A 25,000-nucleotide genomic window follows, 5' to 3' on the forward strand; every position below is an offset into this window, starting at 1 on the left:
TTAGCTGCCCTGCATATCCGCCGCTCAAATTGAACATTTTGGATTTTATTGTATTCCTCTATTCCGCCCTTGGCCGGCTCTCTGTCTGGCCGGAGTTTAAGTCACCTCTGTTCCACTTGTTACCACATCACATGTGGTGCTTTCACAGTTGAGCTGCGTAAAATCTGAAGAAAATATTTTTATAGAATAAGCTCAAGTCGCTTTGTGATTTTATTATCATTATGTAAATACAACTGGAGGGATCAGACACGAAGAGAGATCACATGACGCGATGCTCTGATTTGAGGTGGTAGCTTGTTTGAAGAGAGATCTGGATGACGCGATGTTCTGATGTGAGGCGGTAGCCTGTTTGAAGAGCGATCACATGACGCGATGCTCTGATGTGAGGTGGTAGCCTGTTTGAAGAGAGATCACATGACGCGATGCTCTGATGTGAGGTGGTAGCCTGTTTGAAGAGAGATCACATGACGCGATGCTCTGATGTGAGGTGGTAGACTGTTTGAAGAGAGATCACATGACGCGATGCTCTGATGTGAGGTGGTAGCCTGTTTGAAGAGAGATCACATGACGCGATGCTCTGATGTGAGGTGGTAGCCTGTTTGAAGAGAGATCACATGACGCGATGCTCTGATGTGAGGTGGTAGCCTGTTTGAAGAGAGATCACATGACGCGATGCTCTGATGTGAGGTGGTAGCCTGTTTGAAGAGAGATCACATGACGCGATGCTCTGATGTGAGGTGGTAGCCTGTTTGAAGAGAGATCACATGACGCGATGCTCTGATGTGAGGTGGTAGCCTGTTTGAAGAGAGATCACATGACGCGATGCTGTGATGTGAGGTGGTAGCCTGTTTGAAGAGAGATCACATGACGCGATGCTCTGATGTGAGGTGGTAGCCTGTTTGAAGAGAGATCACATGACGCGATGCTCTGCTGTGAGGTGGTAGCCTGTTTGAAGAGAGATCACATGACGCGATGCTCTGATGTGAGGTGGTAGCCTGTTTGAAGAGAGATCACATGACGCGATGCTCTGATGTGAGGTGGTAGCCTGTTTGAAGAGAGATCACATGACGCGATGCTCTGATGTGAGGTGGTAGCCTGTTTGAAGAGAGATCACATGACGCGATGCTCTGATGTGAGGTGGTAGCCTGTTTGAAGAGAGATCACATGACGCGAAGCTGTGATGTGAGGTGGTAGCCTGTTTGAAGAGAGATCACATGACGCGATGCTCTGATGTGAGGTGGTAGCCTGTTTGAAGAGAGATCACATGACGCGATGCTCTGATGTGAGGTGGTAGCCTGTTTGAAGAGAGATCACATGACGCGATGCTCTGATGTGAGGTGGTAGCCTGTTTGAAGAGAGATCACATGACGCGATGCTCTGATGTGAGGTGGTAGCCTGTTTGAAGAGAGATCACATGACGCGATGCTCTGATGTGAGGTGGTAGCCTGTTTGAAGAGAGATCACATGACGCGATGCTCTGATGTGAGGTGGTAGCCTGTTTGAAGAGAGATCACATGACGCGATGCTCTGATGTGAGGTGGTAGCCTGTTTGAAGAGAGATCACATGACGCGATGCTCTGATGTGAGGTGGTAGCCTGTTTGAAGAGAGATCACATGACGCGATGCTCTGATGTGAGGTGGTAGCCTGTTTGAAGAGAGATCACATGACGCGATGCTCTGATGTGAGGTGGTAGCCTGTTTGAAGAGAGATCACATGACGCGATGCTCTGATGTGAGGTGGTAGCCTGTTTGAAGAGAGATCACTGCTGCAGAGTCCAAGAGGAAGCTTATCTAACATATCTTTCATATCTCTCACATCATCCAAATCCAAATGTGCTACAATTGCAGTTTATTTCACCGTATTCAATGACTACAATATATCATTGTTTCTTCTTCCAGCACACATCAAATCCACTGAGAAAAAAAGGAATGCACATCTATTAACTTTTCCCTATCGTTTCCCTAATTTAATCAATCTGATTCCAGAAGTCTGTGTGTGCATGTGTGTGTGCTTGTGTGTGTGTACTGTATGTGTGTGTATGCTTCTGTGTGCATGCATACCTGTTTGAGTGTGTGCGCAATGTTTGTATGTGAGTCATATATTCATGTCTAGGTCGTGTGCGTATGTGTACGTAGCTCCGGCTCTACAATGCCTACCCTGCAGTAACAACAGAACCACAGAACCAGAGTCAGCAGTTTCCTTTGTTTCCTGACCGGACATTCTTTTCTGTTTCATCTCTGCAGACCCAGGACCAGCCACTGTGACCAGCTCTAACCAGGCCCTATTTTTAGGCCTTCATTAACAAATGGCTCTAATAAAACCAACCCTTTGTTGCTGGGAAACATTAGAATGCTAATCTCCAAATTACCCTGCAATTTCCCAGATATTCCTTGATTGTGTAATGACGGGGTTCGGGTTGGGTTAGCTTGCAGATGTGAGGAGGGAAAACAGGGCCTCTCATCTGTGTTGATATTCCCCGGGACCAACTGACCGGACGGGATAGTTCTTGAAACAGAATCCTCTATAGTACACCTAACTACCCCCTCTCCTCTTTCTTCCATATTATTTCCTTTCTTCTCCTCTCTCCATGTCCACTTCCTCTGTAGGGTCCTCACCTGCCTCCACTTCCTCTTTAGGGTCCTCACATGGATCCACTTCCTCTGTAGGGCACTCACCTGCCTCCACTTCCTCTTTAGGGTCCTCACATGGATCCACTTCCTCTGTAGGGTCCTCACCTGGCTCCACTTCCTCTGTAGGGTCCTCACCTGGCTCCACTTCCTCTGTAGGGTCCTCACCTGGCTCCACTTCCTCAGTAGGGTCTTCACCTTCCTCCGCTTCCTCTGTAAGGTCCTCACATGGCTCCACTTCATTTGTAGGGTCCTCACCTGGCTCTATTTCCTCTGTAGGGTCCTCAACTAGCCACTTCCTCTATAGGGTCCTCACCTGGCTCCATTTCCTCTGTAGGGTCCTCAACTAGCCACTTCCTCTGTAGGGTCCTCAACTAGCAACTTCCTCTATAGGGTCCTCACCTTGCTCCACTTCCTCTGTAGGGTCCTCAACTGACTCCACTTCCTCTGTAGGGTCCTCACCTGGCTCCACTTCCTCTGTAGGGTCCTCACCTGGCTCCACTTCCTCTGTAGGGTCCTCAACTGACTCCACTTCCTCTGTAGGGTCCTCAACTGGCTCCACTTCCTCTATAGGGTCCTCAACTGACTCCACTTCCTCTATAGGGTCCTCACCTGGCTCCACTTCCTCTATAGGGTCCTCACCTGACTCCACTTCCTCTATAGGGTCCTCAACTGACTCCACTTCCTCTGTAGGGTCCTCAACTGACTCCACTTTCTCTGTAGGGTCCTCAACTGGCTCCACTTCCTCTATAGGGTCCTCAACTTACTCCACTTCCTCTATAGGGTCCTCACCTGACTCCACTTCCATTGTAGGGTCTTCACGTTCCTCCGCTTCCTCTGTAAGGTCCTCACATGGCTCCACTTCATTTGTAGGGTCCTCACCTGGCTCTAATTCCTCTGTAGGGTCCTCAACTAGCCACTTCCTCTATAGGGTCCTCACCTGGCTCCACTTCCTCTGTAGGGTCCTCACCTGGCTCCACTTCCTCTGTAGGGTCCTCACCTGGCTCCACTTCCTCTGTAGGGTCCTCACCTGGTTCCACTTCCTCTGTAGGGTCCTCACCTGGCTCCACTTCCTCTGTAGGGTCCTCACCTGGCTCCACTTCCTCTGTAAGGTCCTCACCTGGCTCCACTTCCTCTGTAGGGTCCTCACCTGCCTCCACTTCCTCTGTAGGGTCCTCACCTGCCTCCACTTCCTCTGTAGGGTCCTCACCTGCCTCCACTTCCTCTGTAGGGTCCTCACCTGGCTCCACTTCCTCTGTAGGGTCCTCACCTGCCTCCACTTCCTCTGTAGGGTCCTCACCTGCCTCACAGGACCTTTCTTCTCTCCTCTCGCCCATTTCCACCTCCTGTGTTTTTCTGACTATGATTACATCATAAAAACTAGGCTACGTTATAGCTCATGAGACTGTTTGTAGTTTAGATTGAGGCCTCAGCCACAGCCAGGAAATATAACCCTCCCTAGAGTTCCACAGCCTAGAGTAAATAGAACCCTCCCTAGAGTTCCACGGCCTAGAGGAAATAGAACCCTCCCTAGCCTAGAGTTCCACAGCCTAGAGGAAATAGAACCCTCCCTAGAGTTCCACAGTCTAGAGGAAATAGAACCCTCCCTAGCCTAGAGTTCCACAGCCTAGAGGAAATAGAACCCTCCCCAGAGTTCCACAGCCTAGAGGAAATAGAACCCTCTCTGGAGTTCCACAGCCACATTCAGCAGTGTCATCATCAACATCACCCACAAGTATGAATCAGTGTGCCAAAACATTCCACCAACACTAATTGTTATGTTATGAAATACACTTGATTATAATACCAGCATGTTGTTTACAGCCATGTTAATGTAAGAGCAGAGCCTCATCAGCCTGCCTGTCTGGCTGCCACAGTGACAGGTGCAGCTGGCCTACACCATTCAGCCTCATTAATCCAGGCTAGATTCCTGACACTACTCAGAGCTGCACTGCGCTCGTTACTCCCTCCCAACACACCACGCGTTGAACCGCACATTATCACCCAATTAACACCACCCACACACCACAGCTCTCACAGGTCCTCTAGTCTACTACAGCCTCACTCTCTGCTACGCCCCTCTCACTGCCATGGCCTTCTCACTGCCATGGCCCTCTTACTGCCACTCCCCTCTCACTGCCATGGCCTTCTCACTGCCACACCCCTCTTACTGCCACGTCCCTCTTACTGCCACACCCCTCTTACTGCCACGCCCCTCTTACTGCCACGTCCCTCTTACTGCCACGCCCCTCTCACTGCCATGGCCTTCTCACTGCCATGGCCCTCTTACTGCCACGCCCCTCTTACTGCCACGCCCCTCTCACTGCCATGGCCTTCTCACTGCCATGGCCCTCTTACTGCCACGCCCCTCTTACTGCCACACCCCTCTTACTGCCATGCCCCTCTCACTGCCATGGCCCTCTCACTGCCATGGCCTTCTCACTGCCATGGCCCTCTTACTGCCACGCCCCTCTTACTGCCACGCCCCTCTCACTGCCACACCCCTCTCACTGCCATGGCCCTCTCACTGCCACGCCCCTCTCACTGCCACGCCCCTCTCACTGCCACGCCCCTCTCACTGCCGTGGCCTTCTCACTGCCATGGCCCTCTCACTGCCATGGCTCTCTCACTGCCATGGCCCTCTTACTGCCTCGCCCCTCTCACTGCCATGGCCTTCTCACTGCCACGGCTCTCTCACTGCCATGGCCCTCTTACTGCCACGCCCCTCTCACTGCCATGGCCCTCTCACTGCCACGCCCCTCTCACTGCCGTGGCGTTCTCACTGCCATGGCCCTCTTACTGCCACGCCCCTCTCACTGCCACGCTCCTCTTACTGCCACAGCCCTATCACTGCCACGCCCCTCTCACTGCCATGGCCCTCTCACTGCCACGCCCCTCTCACTGCCACGCCCCTCTTACTGCCATAGCCTTCTTACTGCCATGGCCCTCTTACTGCCACGCCCCTCTCACTGTCATGGCCCTCTCACTGCCACGCCCATCTCCCTCCCAACACACCACGCGTTGAACCGCTATCATGGCCATGGCCTTCTTACTGCCATGGCCCTCTTACTGCCACGCCCCTCTTACTGCCACGCCCCTCTCACTGCCACGCCCCTCTCACTGCCATGCCCCTCTCACTGCCACGCCCCTCTCACTGCCACGCCCCTCTCACTGCCACGCCCCTCTTACTGCCACAGCTCTATCACTGCCACGCCCCTCTCACTGCCACGGCACTCTCACTGCCACGCCCCTCTCACTGCCATGGCCCTCTTACTGCCACGCCCCTCTTACTGCCATGGCCCTCTCACTGCCACGCCCCTCTCACTGCCATGCCCCTCTTACTGCTACGCCCCTCTCACTGCCACGCCCCTCTCACTGCCATGCCCCTCTTACTGCCACAGCCCTATCACTGCCACGCCCCTCTCACTGCCATGGCACTCTCACTGCCACGCCCCTCTCACTGCCATGGCCTTCTTACTGCCATGGCACTCTTACTGCCACGCCCCTTTTACTGCCACGCCCCTCTTACTGCCACAGCCCTATCACTGCCACGCCCCTCTCACAGCCATGGCCCTCTCACTGCCACGCCCGTCTCACTGCCGTGGCCTTCTCACTGCCATGGCCCTCTTACTGCCACGCCCCTCTCACTGCCACGCTCCTCTTACTGACACAGCCCTATCACTGCCACGCCCCTCTCAATGCCATGGCCCTCTCACTGCCACGCCCCTCTCACTGCCACACCCCTCTCCCTACCAACACACCACGCGTTGAACCGCTATGACTGCCATGGCCTTCTTACTGCCATGGCCTTCTTACTGCCATGGCCCTCTTACTGCCACGCCCCTCTTACTGCCACACCCCTCTCACTGCCACGCCCCTCTCACTGCCATGCCCCTCTTACTGCCACGCCCCTCTCACTGCCACGCCCCTCTCACTGCCACGCCCCTCTCACTGCCACAGCCCTATCACTGCCATGCCCCTCTCATTGCCATGGCCCTCTCACTGCCACGCCCCTCTCACTGCCACGCCCCTCTCACTGCCATGGCCTTCTTACTGCCATGGCACTCTTACTGCCACGCCCCTCTTACTGCCACACCCCTCTTACTGCCACAGCCCTATCACTGCCATGCCCCTCTCACTGCCATGGCCCTCTCACTGCCACGCCCCTCTCACTGCCACGCCCCTCTCACTGCCATGGCCTTCTTACTGCCATGGCACTCTTACTGCCACGCCCTTCTTACTGCCACGCCCCTCTTACTGCCACAGCCCTATCACTGCCACGCCCCTCTCACAGCCATGGCCCTCTCACTGCCACGCCCCTCTCTCTGCCACGCCCCTCTCACTGCCATGGCTCTCACTGCCACGCCCCTCTCACTGCCACGGCCCTCTCACTGCCAAGGCCCTCTCACTGCCACGCCCCTCTCACTGCCACGCCCCTCTTACTGCCACGCCCCTCTCACTGCCACGCCCTCTCACTGCCACGCCCTCTCACTGCCACAGCCCTATCACTGCCACGCCCCTCTCACTGCCACGGCCCTCTCACTGCCACGCCCCTCTCACTGCCACGTCCCTCTCACTGCCATGGCCTTCTTACTGCCATGGCCTTCTCACTGCCACGCCCCTCTCTCTGCCACGCCCCTCTCACTGCCATGGCTCTCACTGCCACGCCCCTCTCACTGCCACGGCCCTCTCACTGCCATGGCCCTCTCACTGCCACGCCCCTCTCACTGCCACGCCCCTCTCACTGCCATGGCCCTCTCACAGACATGGCCCTCTCACGGCCACGGCCCTCTCACTGCCATGGCCCTCTCACTGCCACGCCCCTCTCACTGCCACGGCCCTCTCACTGCCACGGCCCTCTCACTGCCACGCCCCTCTCACTGCCACGGCCCTCTCACTGCCACGCCCCTCTTACTGCCACGGCCTTCTTACTGCCACGGCTCTCTCACTGCCATGGCCCTCTCACTGCCACGGCCCTCTCACTGCCATGGCCCTATCACTGCCACGGCTCTCTCACTGCCATGGCCCTCTCACTGCCATGGCCCTCTTACTGCCATGGCCCTCTCACTGCCATGGCCCTCTTACTGCCACAGCTCTCTCACTGCCACGTCTCTCTCACTGCCATGACACTTTGGGTCAGTTTGAAAGGTTCCGGTGAGCAGGGGTGGGGGTGGCTCCAGTAAGGCTACTTACAGTAGAGCCTACGTCTGTGACAGAGAAGGCCCATGTCTGTCTGTCTCTCTGTCTATGTCTCTCTGTCTGTCAGCACTCTGTCCATTCGTAATGTTAAACAAGCACAGCAACCTGCAGAGAGGCTGTGGGAGCCTGCCCCATTAAACACACTCACTCAGGCATTGCTGTGCATGGGAACTAGCTACTTCACAGAGAGAAGGAGAAAACGAAAGAGAGAGAAGAACTTGGACAGAGAGAATCAGAGAGATACAGGTTGTGAATTTGTTGACAGAGTCTCATCAGTCGGTCAGAGGGAGACTCATTATAATAGTTTCTACCCCTACACAGCTCCAGCCTCCAACTGTGTCGCGTGCAGAGATATTAGATTGGACAGATGTGAATAGTTCCTTCTGCCTGTCTCATCTCTGGTTATGAAACAGAGGCTGCATCACAAATGGCCCCCTATTCCCTATACACAGTAGCGCACTACTTTTGAAAAGTGCTCTGGTCAAAAGTAGTGCACTATGTAGGGAAAATAGTGCCATTTAGGATGCTGCTGTGGTCAGGTATTAATAACTCCATGATGTTACCTGTCTGATACTACTGCCCTCAGGTCTTCAGTAATAACATCATCGACATTATTATTATTATTATTACTCATAGATGAACTGTCATTACCCCCCACTTTTCTCCCTGTCAATGTGTATGTCTTGATGGTGGCACAACCCAGTAAGTGTGATGTCTCCTCTGTCTCCTGTCTACAGGGTCTGAATTCCCCCACGACCCCAGTGTTGTGGCCCCCTCCACTTGGAACAGCTCAGGTGAGAGATAACATGTCTAACAGACAGCAAACACAATGATGTACACACAAACACAATGATGTACACACAAACACAATGATGTACACACAAACACTGATGTACACACAAACACAATGATGTACACACAAACACAATGATGTACACACAAACACACAATGATGTACACAAACACACAATGATGTACACACAAACACAATGATGTACACAAACACACAATGATGTACACAAACACAATGATGCACACAAACACACAATGATGTACACAAACACACAATGATGTACACAAACACAATGATGTACACACAAACACACAATGATGTACACAAACACACAATGATGTACACAAACACACAATGATGTACACAAACACAATGATATACACACAAACACAATGATGTAGTGTGATGCTGATTATTTGGCCAGTTATGTCAATGTTGTACTCCATGCACTCTGGCCCAGGACCAACAACACTGGAATCATGTGTTGTTTGTTTATGTATATCAGCTGTTCCACTCCACTATTCCTTCAACACAGAGGCTAAGATTGTATTCATGCCACGGCAGAAGAAGTCCTGTACTGTTTGTATCTCAGCATCCCTCCACTCCACTATTTTTAGCCTACAACACAGTGGCTAGCTAGCTAACATATGTCTCTGTTATCTGATGGAAGGATGCTGATTGGCCAGTGTTGTGTCTAGAGGCAGGGCTGGTTTTGATTTGTCGAGCACACAGCATTCAGGTCCTATGAAAGCAGCTGGGTCTCTCTGCATGCTCCACTGGAACAATGTCATCATTGTGAAATAGATTCATATTGTGGTTGTCTGATGTTAGTTTACAGCTACATGAACCTGAGTAAACTTCCTGGTGTTTTCCAATAGACTGAGTGTACCAAACAACAATACAAACACCTGCTCTTTCCATGACAGACTGACCAGGTGAGTCCAGGTGAAAGCTATGATCCCTTATTGATGTCACCTGTTAAATACAATCAAATCGCTGTAGATGAACGGGAGGAGACAGATTAAAGAAGGATTTTTAAGCCTTGAGATAATTGAGACATGGATTGTGTATGTGTGTCATTCAGAGGGTGAACTGGCAAGACAAAAGATTGAAGTGCCTTTGAACTTGGCATGGTAGTAGGTATCAGGTGCACCGTTTTGTGTCAAGAACTGCAACGCTGCTGGGTTTTTCACGCTCAACAGTTTCCCGTGTGTGTCAAGAATGGTTCACCACTCAAAAGACAACTTGACACAACACTTTGGAGTCAAAATGGACCAGCATCCCTATGGAATGCTTTCCACACCTTGTAGAGGCCATGCCCCGACAAGGCTGTTCTGAGGGCAACTAAATATTAGGAAGGTGTTCTTAATGTTTTGTACACTCAGTGTATATATTTATGTATGCCACTGGGTTTTCCACACCTTGTAGTGAGGCTTAGTTGGCAGGCGATAGACTGTACAGTACAGTATGACACTGGTGTGGTGAGGAAGACAGATATTATAACAGCTCTGTATCACCCACACAGTTACATTTAAGCAATAAGGGGGTGTGGTATATGGCTAATATACCACGGCTAAGGGCTGTTTTTTGCACGACGCAACGCTGAGTGCCTGGATACAGCCATTAGCCATGGTAGTATATTAGCCATATACCACGAACCCCCGAGGTGCCTTATTGCTATTATAAACTGGTTACCAACATAATTAGAGCAGTAAAAATACATGTTTTGTCATATCTGTGGTATACAGTCTGATATACCATGGCTGTCAGCCAATCAGCATTCAGGGCTCGAACCACCCAGTTTATAACATGGAATATTATAGTGAGTGTACAAAGAGATTGTAAACTTAGTGTGCTTCTAATGTGTTTGGCTGATCTTGATTGTATACGTTTCATTCAAAGCTTACACACACACACACACACACACACACACACACACACACACACACACACACACACACACACACACACACACACACACACACACACACACACACACACACACACACACACACACACACACACACACACACACACACACACACACACACACACACACACACACACACACACACACTAACTGGACTGAGGGGCAGCTCGGGACTGAGGGGCAGCTCGGGACTGAGGGGTAGCCCGGGACTGAGGGGAAGCCCGGTACTGAGGGGAAGCCCAGTACTGAGAGAAAGCCCAGTACTGAGATGAAGCTCAGGCAGGTAGTTGGCTCCGGCAGATCCTGGGTGGCTGGTGGATCTGGAAGATTCTGGTTGACTGGCAGATCTGGAAGAGTCTGGTTGACTGGCAGATCTGGAAGAGACTGGTTGACTGGCAGATCTGGAAGATCATGGCTGACTGGCGGATCTAGCTGCTCTGGCTGCTCCATGCAGACTGGCAGCTCTGGCTGCTCCATGCAGATTGGCAGCTCTGGCTGCTCCATGCAGATTGGCAGCTCTGGCTGCTCCATGCAGACTGGCAGCTCTGGCTGCTCCATGCAGACTGGCAGTTCTGGCTGCTCCATGCAGACTGACAGCTCAGGCTGCTCCATACAGACTGACAGCTCTGTCTGCTCCATGCAGACTGGCAGCTTTGTGCAGACTGGCAGCTCTGGCTGCTCCATGCAGACTGGCAGCTCTGGCTGCTCCATGCAGACTGACAGCTCAGGCTGCTCCATGCAGACTGACAGCTCTGGCTGCTCCATGCAGACTGGCAGCTTTGTGCAGACTGGCAGCTCTGGCTGCTCCATGCAGACTGACAGCTCTGGCTGCTCCATGCAGACTGACAGCTCTGGCTGCTCCATGCAGACTGACAGCTCTGGCTGCTCCATGCAGACTGGCAGTTCTGGCTGCTCCATGCAGACTGACAGCTCAGGCTGCTCCATACAGACTGACAGCTCTGTCTGCTCCATGCAGACTGGCAGCTTTGTGCAGACTGGCAGCTCTGGCTGCTCCATGCAGACTGGCAGCTCTGGCTGCTCCATGCAGACTGACAGCTCAGGCTGCTCCATGCAGACTGACAGCTCTGGCTGCTCCATGCAGACTGGCAGCTTTGTGCAGACTGGCAGCTCTGGCTGCTCCATGCAGACTGACAGCTCTGGCTGCTCCATGCAGACTGACAGCTCTGGCTGCTCCATGCAGACTGACAGCTCTGGCTGCTCCATGCAGACTGACAGCTCTGGCTGCTCCATGCAGACTGACAGCTCTGGCTGTTCCATGCAGACTGACAGTTCTGGCTGCTCCATGCAGACTGACAGCTCTGGCTGCTCCATGCAGACTGGCAGCTCTGGCTGCTCCATGCAGTCTGACAGCTCTGGCTGCTCCATGCAGACTGGCAGCTCAGGCTGATCCGAACAGGCAGTAGGCTCCGGCAGCGCTGTAGAGGAGGAAGGCTCTGGAAGCGCTGAACAGGCGGGAGACTCCGACAGCACAGGAGAGGAGGAAAACGCTGGCTGCGCTGAACAGGCGGGAGACTCCGGCAGCGCGGGAGACTCTGGCAGCGCAGGAGAGGGGGAAAGCGCTGGCTGCGCTGAACAGGCGAGGCGCACTGAAGGCCTGGTGCGTGGTGCTGGAACTGGTGGTACTGGATCGAGGACACGCACAGGAAGCCTGGTGCGGGGAGCTGCCACCGGAGGACTGGTGTGTGAAGGTGGCACAGGATGGACTGGACCGTGAAGGTGTACTGGAGAGCCTGAGAGCAGGACTGGCACAGGATGTGCAAGGCTAGGTAGGTACACAGGAGGCCTAGTGCGTGAGGCTGGCACATTTTTCACCAGCCGACTAACCACACACCTCAGGACGAGTATGGAGCGCTGACCCAGGTGCCATCAAATCCCCGACACGCTCCGTCGGACGAATCTTGTACCTAAAGCACCAAGCTAGCAACTCCCTCATTACTCTCCACTCCACTTTCCCCATTAACTCCTTCACAGTCTCTGCTTCGCTCACCTCTAACACCGGCTCTGGTTCTGGTCTCCTCCTTGGCTCCTCACGATTAACAAGGAGAGTTGGCTCAGGTCTATCTCCTGACTCAGCCACTCTCTCCCTGAGCCCCCCCCCCAATACATTTTTGGGGCTGACTCACGGGCTTTCTTCTGCGCCGTCGTGATTGTCTCTCCAACTCCATTCTCCTATAGCCCTCTTCGCACTGCTCCAGCGAATCCCAGGCGGGCTCCGGCACTCTCTCTGGGTCGACCGCCCACCTGTCTATTTCCTCCCACGTTGTATACTCCATAATTATGCTGTCCATAATGTCCTCCCTTCGCTGCTCCTGCTGTCGCTGCCTGTTACCACGCCGCTCGGTCCGGGTGTGGTGGGTGATTCTGTAACGGCGTTCATCTGTTGAAGGAGAGTCGGACCAAAATGCAGCGTGGTGGTTACTCATGTTCTTTAATGAAGAATTGTGATACATGAAATAACTATAAAATATTACAAAACAACAAACGGAACGTGAAAACCTATACAGCCTGTATGGTGAACAACTACACAGAGACAGAAACAATCACCCACGAACTACACAGTGAAACCCCGGCTACCTAAATATGGTTCCCAATCAGAGACAACGAGAATCACCTGACTCTGATTGAGAACCGCCTCAGGCAGCCAAACCTATGCTACACCCCTACTCAGCCGCAATCCCAATGTCTACAAAACCCCAATACGAAACACAACAAAATAAACCCATGTCACACCCTGGCCTGACCAGATATATAACGAAAACACAAAATACTATGACCAAGGCGTGACACACACACACACACACACACACACACACACACACACACACACACACACACACACACACACACACACACACACACACACACACACACACACACACACACACACACACACACACACACACACACACACACACACACACACACACACACACACACACGCACTCTCTCTTAGCAGCTCTTTTGCTTATAATATGGATTCAGAGCTTCACCTTTGCCAGAGCTGGCTACAGTGGAGTGCAGGGCCAGGCAGCTCGGCATCACTCCCATGTTATGTTAGCTGTGCTCCAGGTCAGGTTTCTAGTCTGTCTACTGCTGTGTGGGGCAGAACAGCAGAATTTCTATGGCAGTATTAGACTGTATTAACCAATGACTCACTAACAGTAGCACACACAGAGGTAGGATGCTTCTGAAGGGGGATTTGGGGGATTTGGGTGGGTTTGACATGTGTCTGTTTGAGTGTCTGTGTGAGTGTACGTGTGTGTGTACGTGTGTGTGTGTGTGTGTGTGTGTGTGTGTGTGTGTGTGTGTGTGTGTGTGTGTGTGTGTGTGTGTGTGTGTGTGTGTGTGTGTGTGTGTGTGTGTGTGTGTGTGTGTGTGTGTGTGTGTGTGTGTGTGTGTGTGTGTGTGTGTGTGTGTGTGTGTGTGTTAGAACTAGCAGTGGGTCTGGGGCTGATTAGGTGTTTTATTCCTGTCGAGAGAAGCACCTCGGAATAAATCTTCTGCACCCTTTCATTTCCAGCTGGGTAATTTCCCCCCTCCCAGACACGGGTCCAAACAACGCCACAGTAATAAAGAGAGTGGTGATGATGGGAACAATTTAGCAATCTGGTGATATTAAAGAAACGTCATGAGCCAGGCTGGGTTTTGGTTTCAGAGGGATTGGGTTGCCAATCACTACAACACTCCACACAAGACAATTAGGGGAAGAATGGGCTTGTTGTACAAACATTGGCAGGACATCGCTTTCCTCCTCTCTCCTCCTCTCTCCTCTTTTCCAGCTCTATTATCTATAAATAAGGCAGTCAGGGGAGTGTGCAGACAGACCCACACACACACACAAACTGTCATCTCAGGAGTGTGTGCTAAGACAGCTCTCTATATGGTGCCTGGCTGTGAGAGATCTTGACCTCTGAAGAGGAGAGTGGTGGAGTGCTCATCCTATCAGACATGTTCAGATATGAGTCACACGTCACTGGCAGACGAGGTGCCACTACACATAGCATAGCCCTGGCACATAGACACCGGACTAGCGCCACGGTTAGCCTAGCGTCGCTGCCATGTAGTTTTGTCTGGTCACAGTAGTAGGGAAACTTAAATGCTAGAGCTATAGTCTCATGTTATATTTATTTAGTCCGCTATGAGTTATGATTTGTTATACTGTGTTGGTATCAAATGAATGCAGACTCTTTCTCTGCTGTACAGGTCAGGTCAGACAAACCGTCTGTTTGTGCAGTCAGTGACTTGTGTTTTTGTGATTTCCAACAGACTTCTCTCAGAATGCTACAGTAAATGGCTGGAGCCAGCCATATGTATGGAGGCAGCCATACGGAGCACTGCAACTCTCAGAGGCAGTTAAAAACATGCATGGAGAAACAATCCAAACCCCTCTATCATAAACAGTTTGAAGTATTTGTTCACTGTTGTTACTGTCATTACAACCCTCCTGATTATCACTGTCATTACAACCCTCCTGATTATCACTGTCATTACAACCCTCCTTATTATTACTGTCATTACAACACTCCTGATTATTACTGTCAGTAAAACCTTCCTGATTATTACTGTCAGTACAACCCTCCTGATTATCACTGTCATTACAACCCTCCTGATTATCACTGTCATTACAACCCTCCTTATTATTACTGTCATTACAACACTCCTGATTATTACTGTCAGTAAAACCTTCCTGATTATTACTGTCAGTACAACCCTCCTGATTATTACTGTCAGTACAACCTTCCTGATTATTACTGTCAGTACAACCCTCCTGATTATTACTGTCATTACAACACTCCTGATTGTTACTGTCATTACAACCTTTCTGATTATTACTGTCATTACAACCCTCCTGATTATTACTGTCATTGCAACCCTCCTGATTATTACTGTCAGTACAACACTCATGATTATTACTGTCATTACAGCCCTCCTGATTATTACTGTCAGTACAACCCTCCTGATTATTACTGTCAGTACAACCTTCCTGATTATTACTGTCAGTACAACCCTCCTGATTATTACTGTCTGTACAACACTCCTGATTATTACTGTCATTACAACCCTCCTGTTTATTACTGTCAGTACAACCTTCCTGATTATTACTGTCTGTACAACACTCCTGATTATTACTGTCATTACAACCCTCCTGTTTATAAACACTACTATCAGTCAGCATGGCCCTCCTGTTTATAAACACTACTATCAGTCAGCATGGCCCTCCTGTTTATAAACACTACTATCAGTCAGCATGGCCTTCCTGTTTATAAATACTCCTATCAGTCAGCATGGCCCTCCTGTTTATAAACACTACTATCAGTCAGCATGGCCCTCCTGTTTATAAACACTACTATCAGTCAGCATGGCCCTCCTGTTTATAAACACTACTATCAGTCAGCATGGCCCTCCTGTTTATAAACACTATAAACAGTCAGCATGGCCCTCCTGTTTATAAACACTACTATCAGTCAGCATGGCCTTCCTGTTTAGAAATGATAAAAATGATACAAATATTGTGATATGATATTTTGGCCATATCATTCAGCCCTAGAAGAATCTGACCCTGACACACACTCACACATACACAACCTTACATACAGTTGAAGTCAGAAGTTTACATACACTTAGGTTGGAGTCATTAAAACTTGTTTTTCAACCACTCCACAAATTTCTTGTTAACAAACTAGGACATCTAGTTGGTTAGGACATCTACTTTGTGCATGACACAAGTAATTTTCCAACAATTGTTTACAGATAGATTATTTCACTGTATCACAATTCCAGTGGGTCAGAAGTTTACATACACTAAGTTGAGTGTGCCTTGAAACAGCTTGGAAAATTCCAGAAAATGATGTCATGGCTTTAGAAGCTTCTGATAGGATAATTGTCACGGCTGTTGAAGGAGGAGGACCAAGATGCAGTGTCGTGAGCGTACATATTCTTTATTTATATGACGCCGACAAAAAACAATAAACACTACAAAACTAACCGTGAAGATAAAGGCTATGTGCCCTAAACAAAGTCAACTTCCCACAAAGAAAGGAGGTAAAAAGGGCTACCTAAGTATGGTTCCCAATCAGAGACAACAGACAGCTGTCCCTGATTGAGAACCATACCCGGCCAAAATATAGAAATACAAAATCATAGATAACTTAACATAGAATGCCCACCCCAAATCACACCCTGACCAAACCAAATAGAGACACAAAAAGGCTCTCTAAGGTCAGAGCGTGACAATAATTGACATAATTTGAGTCAATAGGAGGTGTACCTATGGCTGTATTTCAAGGACTACCTTCAAACTCAGTGCCTCTTTGACATCAAGGAAAAATCTAAAGAAGTCAGCCAAGACCGAAAGAAAAAACATTGTAGCCCTCCACAAGTCTGGATCATCCTTGGGAGCAATTTCCAAACGCCTGAAGGTACTACATTCATCTGTACAAACAATATTACATAAGTATAAACACCATGGGACCACGCAGCCATCTTACCGCTCAGGAAGGAGACGCATTGAACATACTTTGGTACGAAAAGTGCAAATCAATCCCAGAACAACAGCAAAGGACCTTGTGAAGATGCTGGAGGAAACAGGTACAAAAGTATCTATATCCACAGTAAAATGAGTTCCCAAGCATACTTCCAAAGTTGTGGCAAAATGGCTTAAGGACAACAAAGTCAAGCTATTGTAGTGGCCATCACAAAGCCCTGACTTCAATCCGATAGAACATTTGTGGGCAGAACTGAAAGAGCGTGTGCGAGCAAGGAGGCCTACAAACCTGTCTCAGTTACAGCAGCTCTGTCAGGAGGAATGGGCCAAAATTCACCCAACTTATTGTGGGAAGCTTGTGGAAGGCTACCCAAAACGTTTGACCCAAGTTAAACAATTTAAAGGCAATGCTACTGTTACGATGCCTCCTAACGGAGGGAGGTGCAGGAATCAGAAGCAGGAGAGCAAGGAAATCCAAGTGGCAAAAGTTTAATGAGCAGTCCCAACACAACTACATCATGGGACTAAAACACGCCCAAAACGAGATTGCCACACACACAGGGAATAAAGCGTAACACACACGGAGGAGAAACCTCTACTACTAAACTTAATACCAAAATGGCACAACTGCCGAGAGAAAATAAACCCTGTGGTGCAGACATGCACCCCTAAATAACATCACCACAGAAAACAATCCCGTACAAAGTAACAATCCCGATCAGGGAGAGGAGCCACCTTGGAAATTGTGACAGTACCCCCCTCCCTGACACTTGGCTCCCGCAGCACCGGCCTCGAGGACGACCCGGAGGACGAGGCGCAGGGCGATCCAGATGGAGGAGGTGAAACTCACTCAGCAGAGATGGGGCCAAGACGTCCTCCACCGGCACCCAGCATCTCTCCTCCAGACCGTACTCCTCCCAATCCACGAGGTATTGCAGACCCCTCACCCGACGCCTGGAATCCAGTATGGATCGTACTGTGTACGCCGGGGACCCCTCGATGTTCGTCCCTCATCTCCTTGGAGCGGACCAGCTACCACCGGCCTGAGGAGAGACACATGAAACGAGGGGTTAATAAGGTAATTTGAGGGGAGCTGTAACCTATGACACACCTCGTTTATTCTCCCCAGGACATTAAATGGCCCCACAAACCACGGACCCAGCTTCCTTCAGGGCAGGCGGAGGGGCAGGTTTCGGGTCGAGAGCCAGACTCGGTCCCCCGGTGCAAACACCGGGGCCTCACTGCAGTGGCGGTCAGCGCTTGTTTTCTGCCACCCTTCGGGCTGTTTCAGGTGCCCGTGGTCTCCTTCAAGTGCTTCACCCAGTCCTCCACCCCAGGAGCCTCGGTCTGGCTTGGATGCCACGGTACCAGGACCGGCTGATACCCCAACACGCACTGAAAGGGCGAAAGTTTAGTTGAGGAGTGGCGGAGTGAGTTCTGGGCTATCTCTGCCGATGGCACGTACCTCACCCACTCCCCTGGCCGGCCCTGGCAATACGACCGCAGAAACCTACCCACATCCTGGTTTACTCTCTCCACCTGCCCATTACTCTTGGGGTGAATACCAGAGGTCAGGCTGACGAGACCCCCAGATGCCTCCATGAACGCCCTACAAATCCAGGACGTGAACTGGGGACCCCGATCAGAAACTATGTCCTCAGGCACCCCGTAGTGCCGGAAGATGTGAGTAAACAGGGCCTCCGCAGTCTGTAGGGCCGTAGGGAGACCGGGCAGAGGGAGGAGACAACAGGACGTAGAGAAGCGATCCACAACGACCAGGATCTTAGCGTTTCCCTGTGAAAGAGGTAGATCGGTGAGGAAGTCTACCGACAGGTGTGACCAAGTCCGCTGTGGAACGGGGAGGGGTTGTAACTTCCCTCTGGGCAGGTGTCTAGGAGCCTTGCACTGAGCGCACACTGAACAGGACGAGACATAAACCCTCACGTCCTTAGCTAAAGTGGGCCAACAGTACTTCCCCCTAAGGCTCCGCAACGTCCTATCAATACCCAGATGACCAGAGGAGGGTAATGTGTGCGCTCACCGAATCAATCTATCACGGACACCAAGCGGGACGTACTTCCGTCCAGCTGGGCACTGAGGTGGGGTAGGCTCTAACCGAGATGCCCGCTCGATGTCCGCGCGCCCACCACCGTCGCCACCAGACAAGAGGCCAGAAGTATGGGGGTGGAATCGATGGGCCGCTCCTCTGTATCATACAGATATATATACGATATCATAAATCTGAATCTGGTGAAAAACATGGCCACCTTGCCTGGCGGGGGTTCAGTCTCCTCGCCGCCCGGATGTACTCCAGATTACGGTGGTCAGTTCAGATGCGGAAAGGGTGTTGAGCCCCCTCAAGCCAATGTCTCCACACTTTCAGGGCTTTTACGTCAGCCAGCAACTCTCGGTCCCCCACGTCATAGTTTCGCTCCACCGGGCTGAGCTTCTTCGAAAAGAAAGTGCAGGGGTGGAGCTTGAGTGGCGCTGTGAGAGCACTGCTCCAATCCCAGCCTCGGATGCGTCCACCTCCACCATGTGGATGCCAAAGAGGGATCCGGATGAGCCAACACGGGAGCCTCGGTAAACAGAGTCTTCAAGCGACTAAATGCTCTGTCCGCCTCAACCGACCACCGTAGACCCACCGGGAGCGCGAGCCAAACACCATTTGTGTATTAAGCCATTAATTCCATAAATCCAGGTATGAGAGAAGGACAGTAGGACGATGAGAACATCTATATACTGCTCAACCCTTCTGAGGGGCCCCTGCGTTGAGGGTCAGCGTGGCAGATGTATTGTTGCCTAACATTACCACCTGGGGGTGGCCCGCCAGGAAGTCCAGGATCCAATTGCAGATGGAGGTGTTCAGTCCCAGGGTCCTTAGCTTAGTAATGAGATTGGAGGATACAATCATGTTGAACGCCGAGCTGTAGTCAATGAACACTATTCTCACATAGGTGTTCCTCTTGCCCAGGTGGGAAAGGGCAGTGTGGAGTGCAATAGAGATTGTTTCATCTGTGGATCTATTGGGGCGGTATGTGAATTGGAGTGGGTACTTCATTCTATAACTAGAGGACTCCTGATTTCTCCAGGAGTGATAAGTATAATTTGTGTCTAGTACTGCGTTTTTGCTAGCTAGGTCCATCTATCTTAGGTGCTGCCTGTCTTCCCAGTAGCCTACTTGGTGTGTGAACTGCTGACTGCTCATAACTTGCGGATGATTGTTGACACATCAACCAGGATCAATGGGCAGAGCAATATGTGACTTGTTTTGGTAATCAGTGGCTGTATTGGAGTGGGAGGGGTTTCTCCTCTGCTAGGCAATCAACAATTAGTACAGGGAGGTTTGCTCTTCACCTCTGCTAAGCAATCAGCAATTAGTACAGGGAGGTGTGCTCTTCACCTCTGCTAGGCGACTAGCAAATAGTGTTAGTACTTTCTCAGTGGCAGCTGTAAGCGGTGGTCATGTCAGTGGCGGTCAAAACTAAGACCATCCCGAAAGAAAGACTGTTCTGCCAAGTTGTTCTGGGGAGTTGTTGGAGGAAGGAAAGAGAGGAAGGCTCCATCCTCTCACCTGAGTATCTTAAAATTAACTAGTTATTCACAGATGGTCTCATTTTGCTCTTTTGTAGCTTTAGCAACTATGTGTCTGTTTTCTATACCTGTTTGCTCCACTCCCTGTGGGCTTTACAGACTTTCCCCACCCCTTGGCTGCAACCCTTCTAATTTAGTGTTCCATGTGGAATTCCTGGTCTCTGGCAGCGTTTGGAACTGCTGATCTGCGGTCAAGAATGCTGAGTTCATTTTTCTGTTCATTAGAGCTACTCTTGTTGGCTGACGAAGAGTAAATGTGGACAGCTCTTCCAATATCTTCGATATGCGCCTCGGAATTGGATAACAACGTGCTCAGTTGCGTCCCCGATGTCTTCACTTGTATCCTGTGAGAAAGATCCGATCAGGTGACAGGGAACCATGTGAGAGGTGCTTCGGCATGCAGCCGGGAGAAGGGAATTATTAAGCATTAAGCATATAGGAGTACATGTTTCTTTGTTAACCGCTCAACAGAGAATAGGGGCGGTATGTGCGGACTCCCTCATCTTTTGGAAAATATATCCTTTCTATAATATACTGTAATATAATGCCTTGGAACTCTAAGCATATCTGTTCAATGAACTAGTGTAGCACACAGCCATATGGCATAGCCAGATCAGGGCATAACATAAGGACAACTCAGACTATTGTTCTACTGAAATAGACTAGATTTTCTTCATATCGTGTTTCTTTAGACCTGTCTAAAATAAATAATTGATTTACTGTGAACATGTAGGCTATATTACATGGATTTATTATACTTTTTTCAAATGTAGATGTTCCAATGGTCTGCATCAGTGTAGAAGCCAGGAGAAGCTAAATGTGTTTATGTTCATTAACAGTTAATTACCATGAGACCGGCAGTTATTTGCTTGACAATCACCTGGTGACACAATTTCATGACCGCTGCAGCCATAAGCATTACAGCATTTGTTAAATGCAGCATTCGTCATCACAGCATTTGTAATACATTGTTATGAGAGATGAGGGAGAGGAGGGAGACTGAGAAATAGAGAGCAGTCTGGTGTTTTCCTTCCCTGTTGAAAAGGTTGACCTTGATGCCTATAGCCAATACTGCACAGAGCACAGAGCAGGAAGTGCTTTCTGAGGTGTGTAGTTGGACAGAAATCAGCTAGCTCTGCTCTGCACCCCTGGGTCACTGAGACATCCTGTCATGTGACCACATGGAACACTCAAAATTCACACACTGAAAATAATATAGGCCTACACACTACATACTTCACAGAAGCCCAATATGTATTGGTACAGTATATCTGTATTATACAAATAGACACAGACACACATGCAAACACACACAGATATTAATATTTTTTTATTTTGGAGTTGTGTGTCTGTTCTGTTGAGTTAAGGAATCTAGCAGAATCTACCAGGAATGTGTTCCATCACTGGGAGTCCCTGGCAAGGAGCTAGTTTAGTTCCCATAGACACTCTGAGTCTGTGTGGACCAAGCATACTGCATCACTAACACTAGCTATTGTCACGTTCTGACCTTTATTTCCTTTGTTTTGTATTTATTTAGTATGGTCAGGGCGTGAGTTGGGGTGGGCAGTCTATGTTTGTTTTTCGATGTTTTGGGGATTTGTATGTTTCGGCCTAGTATGGTTCTCAATCAGAGTCAGGTGTCATTAGTTGTCTCTGATTGAGAATCATACTTAGGTAGCCTAGGTTTCACTGTTTGTTTGTGGGTGATTGTCTATGTTGATTGCTTGTGTCATCACAGTTCTCATTAGCTTCACGGTCGTTATTTCGTTTATTGTTTTTGTATAGTGTGTTTCAGTGTTCAGTGTTTTCTTTATTTAAATTCATGATGAACAAATCAAAATTTCAAATCAAATTTTATTTGTCACATACACATGGTTAGCAGATGTTAATGCGAGTGTAGCGAAATGCTTGTGCTTCTAGTTCCGACAATGCAGTGATAACCAACAAGTAATCTAACTAACAATTCCAAAACTACTGTCTTATACACAGTGTAAGGGGATAAAGAATATGTACATAAGGATATATGAATGAGTGATGGTACAGAGCAGCATACAGTAGATGGTATCGAGTACAGTATATACATATGAGATGAGTGTGTAGACAAAGTAAACAAAGTGGCATAGTTAAAGTGGCTAGTGATACATGTATTACATAAGGATGCAGTCGATGATGTAGAGTACAGTATATACATATGCATATGAGATGAATAATGTAGGGTAAGTAACATTATATAAGGCAGCATTGTTTAAAGTGGCTAGTGATATATTTACATCATTTCCCATCAATTCCCATTATTAAAATGGCTGGAGTTGGGTCAGTGTCAATGACAGTGTGTTGGCAGCAGCCACTCAATGTTAGTGGTGGCTGTTTAACAGTCTGATGGCCTTGAGATAGAAGCTGTTCAGGGCATAACATAAGGACAACTCAGGACAACACATACCACGCCGCATTTTGGTCCTCCGATCCTTCTCGCCTCTCCTCTTCAGATGAAGAGGAGGACGCCCGTGACAGCTATCACTAGCAAACAGTGGAAAAAACGTTTAGGTAGCTAACGTGATTCTTCTTACATGCACTACTAAAGTTACAAATCATTGGAATAATGTGAACATGGGCGAGAGGGAGTTTCCTTCTACCAGTCTCGGTGCTATTCCTTTCAAATCTAAGTTCAGTGGTGTAGTGGAGGGTATACGCAGGTACACGGCGGAAACCCATGTGGGCTTTGCATGTACTCACTGATGCATATCAAAGTAGTGTAGTGTAGGTATACGATTTATCAATTACGTAGTACAATAGAGAAATCAGACACAAAGTAGTCTACACAATCGCTAAACACGTGAAATACATTCATGTGCGCTACACACCTAGTCTCAGCAGAATATCATCTGTCAGGCAGAAAGAGCACATAGCTCTCAGCTTTGTTGTTGCTTGGAGCAGCTCACAGATGAATGATATCGGTAGCGGGTAGTTTACGCAGGAAAGACGTTTCAACTGATGATATCTACCAGTAAATGCTAACTAAGGCAACAATGGGTATGCAAACCAGGTGTTGAAAAATGTAGGCTCGAAGTCTTGGTTGAATCTTTGCAATGTGCAATTCAGTCATCATGCGCTGTTTGAATGAAATTTTCGAAAGGTTTTCCCCCAAAAACCTTCCCAATTAGATATTGACTGCACGGTAGGCCTACCTGACACAATGCTATAAAGATGATTTGTATCAATCACATGGACTCTCTAGGCCTATTGCACAGTAGCCTACAGAAACACCGCTAGCCAGGTCTCTTGTTCGATCCGCAATTGAATTAAAGGGCAACTAGACCATTATTATTATTTATTTTTAATATAGAACAGAATTTTTCAAACACGGCGCCGTTCCTTCACCAGGCATTAGAGTATACCCACTTCTTCAGGTACCACTACACCACTGTCCAAGTCACATTCAGACTGACTTTAATCATTTAAACCTAACCTATAACCTGACCCATCACCTTATGTATTACTGCCCCAAGTTGCAAGAAGTGGCATCACAAAAAACACCCAAAAACTAGAGAACACAAATGGCTCATAGTCTTTCCATCCAACCATTTCATGCAGATTAATTATGACGCATAACAAAACAACAGTCCTGATGGAAACAGCAAATTTGCCTGTAAAATTTCCCAATGTCGACAAAACAAAATACGCTGTATAAGTGTGGATAATGTTTTGGTCTGTGAAATAGATTATGCGACAATTTTGGTGGAAATATATTTATGCACAAATGTTATGCACAAAAATAACCATCACGTTGAAGTAAGCTTGGAGTCACGCGACGATATGTTCCGTTGTGCCAACATGACATGGAAAGACATGAAGAGTTTTTAGACAGATTAAATAAGTTATGATGAATGTCATAATTTATTTAATAACTTCATAGCTTATGGTGGTTAAGTGCACAGTGATGTGCTTCATGCAAATATCTGATAAATATCAAGGGTATTATTTGAATGCGGGAGACATGATGATCGGTGATTGTTGCCAATTATCAAAAGGATCTTATCCATACCTCATCATGTATTTATTTATGCTGATTTTAGAATACTTGCATAAAAATCAATCACAATTGGATAGAAACCTAGCCCATAAATCTAAAACTGAAACAAAATAATATAAATATGAAAATGAAATATATTTATGCAACTTAATCTAAATAAAAACTAGCAAATCAGGTTTTATATGACTTTATTGCTCCTGAAAACCCCTCTGGCAACACATAGACATGAAGACATAGACATGAACACACAGACATGAACACACAGACATGAACACACAGACATGAAGACACAGATATGAACACACAGACATGAACACACAG

The 25,000-nt window shown here is 48.9% G+C and overlaps 1 protein-coding gene across 1 annotated transcript in view; it reads left to right on the plus strand.

Moving 5' to 3' along the window:
- The window catches only part of ror1 (receptor tyrosine kinase-like orphan receptor 1), a 313,742-nt gene that overhangs the window by 187,146 nt on the left and 101,596 nt on the right, over nt 1-25,000 (plus strand). The window contains exon 2 of the mRNA XM_046300198.1: nt 8,565-8,621. Coding sequence (XP_046156154.1) covers nt 8,565-8,621 — 57 coding nt within the window. The remainder of the gene's footprint in view (nt 1-8,564; nt 8,622-25,000) is intronic.

This window comes from Oncorhynchus gorbuscha, linkage group LG15, assembly GCF_021184085.1.
Source record: "Oncorhynchus gorbuscha isolate QuinsamMale2020 ecotype Even-year linkage group LG15, OgorEven_v1.0, whole genome shotgun sequence".
NCBI lineage: Eukaryota > Metazoa > Chordata > Actinopteri > Salmoniformes > Salmonidae > Oncorhynchus > Oncorhynchus gorbuscha.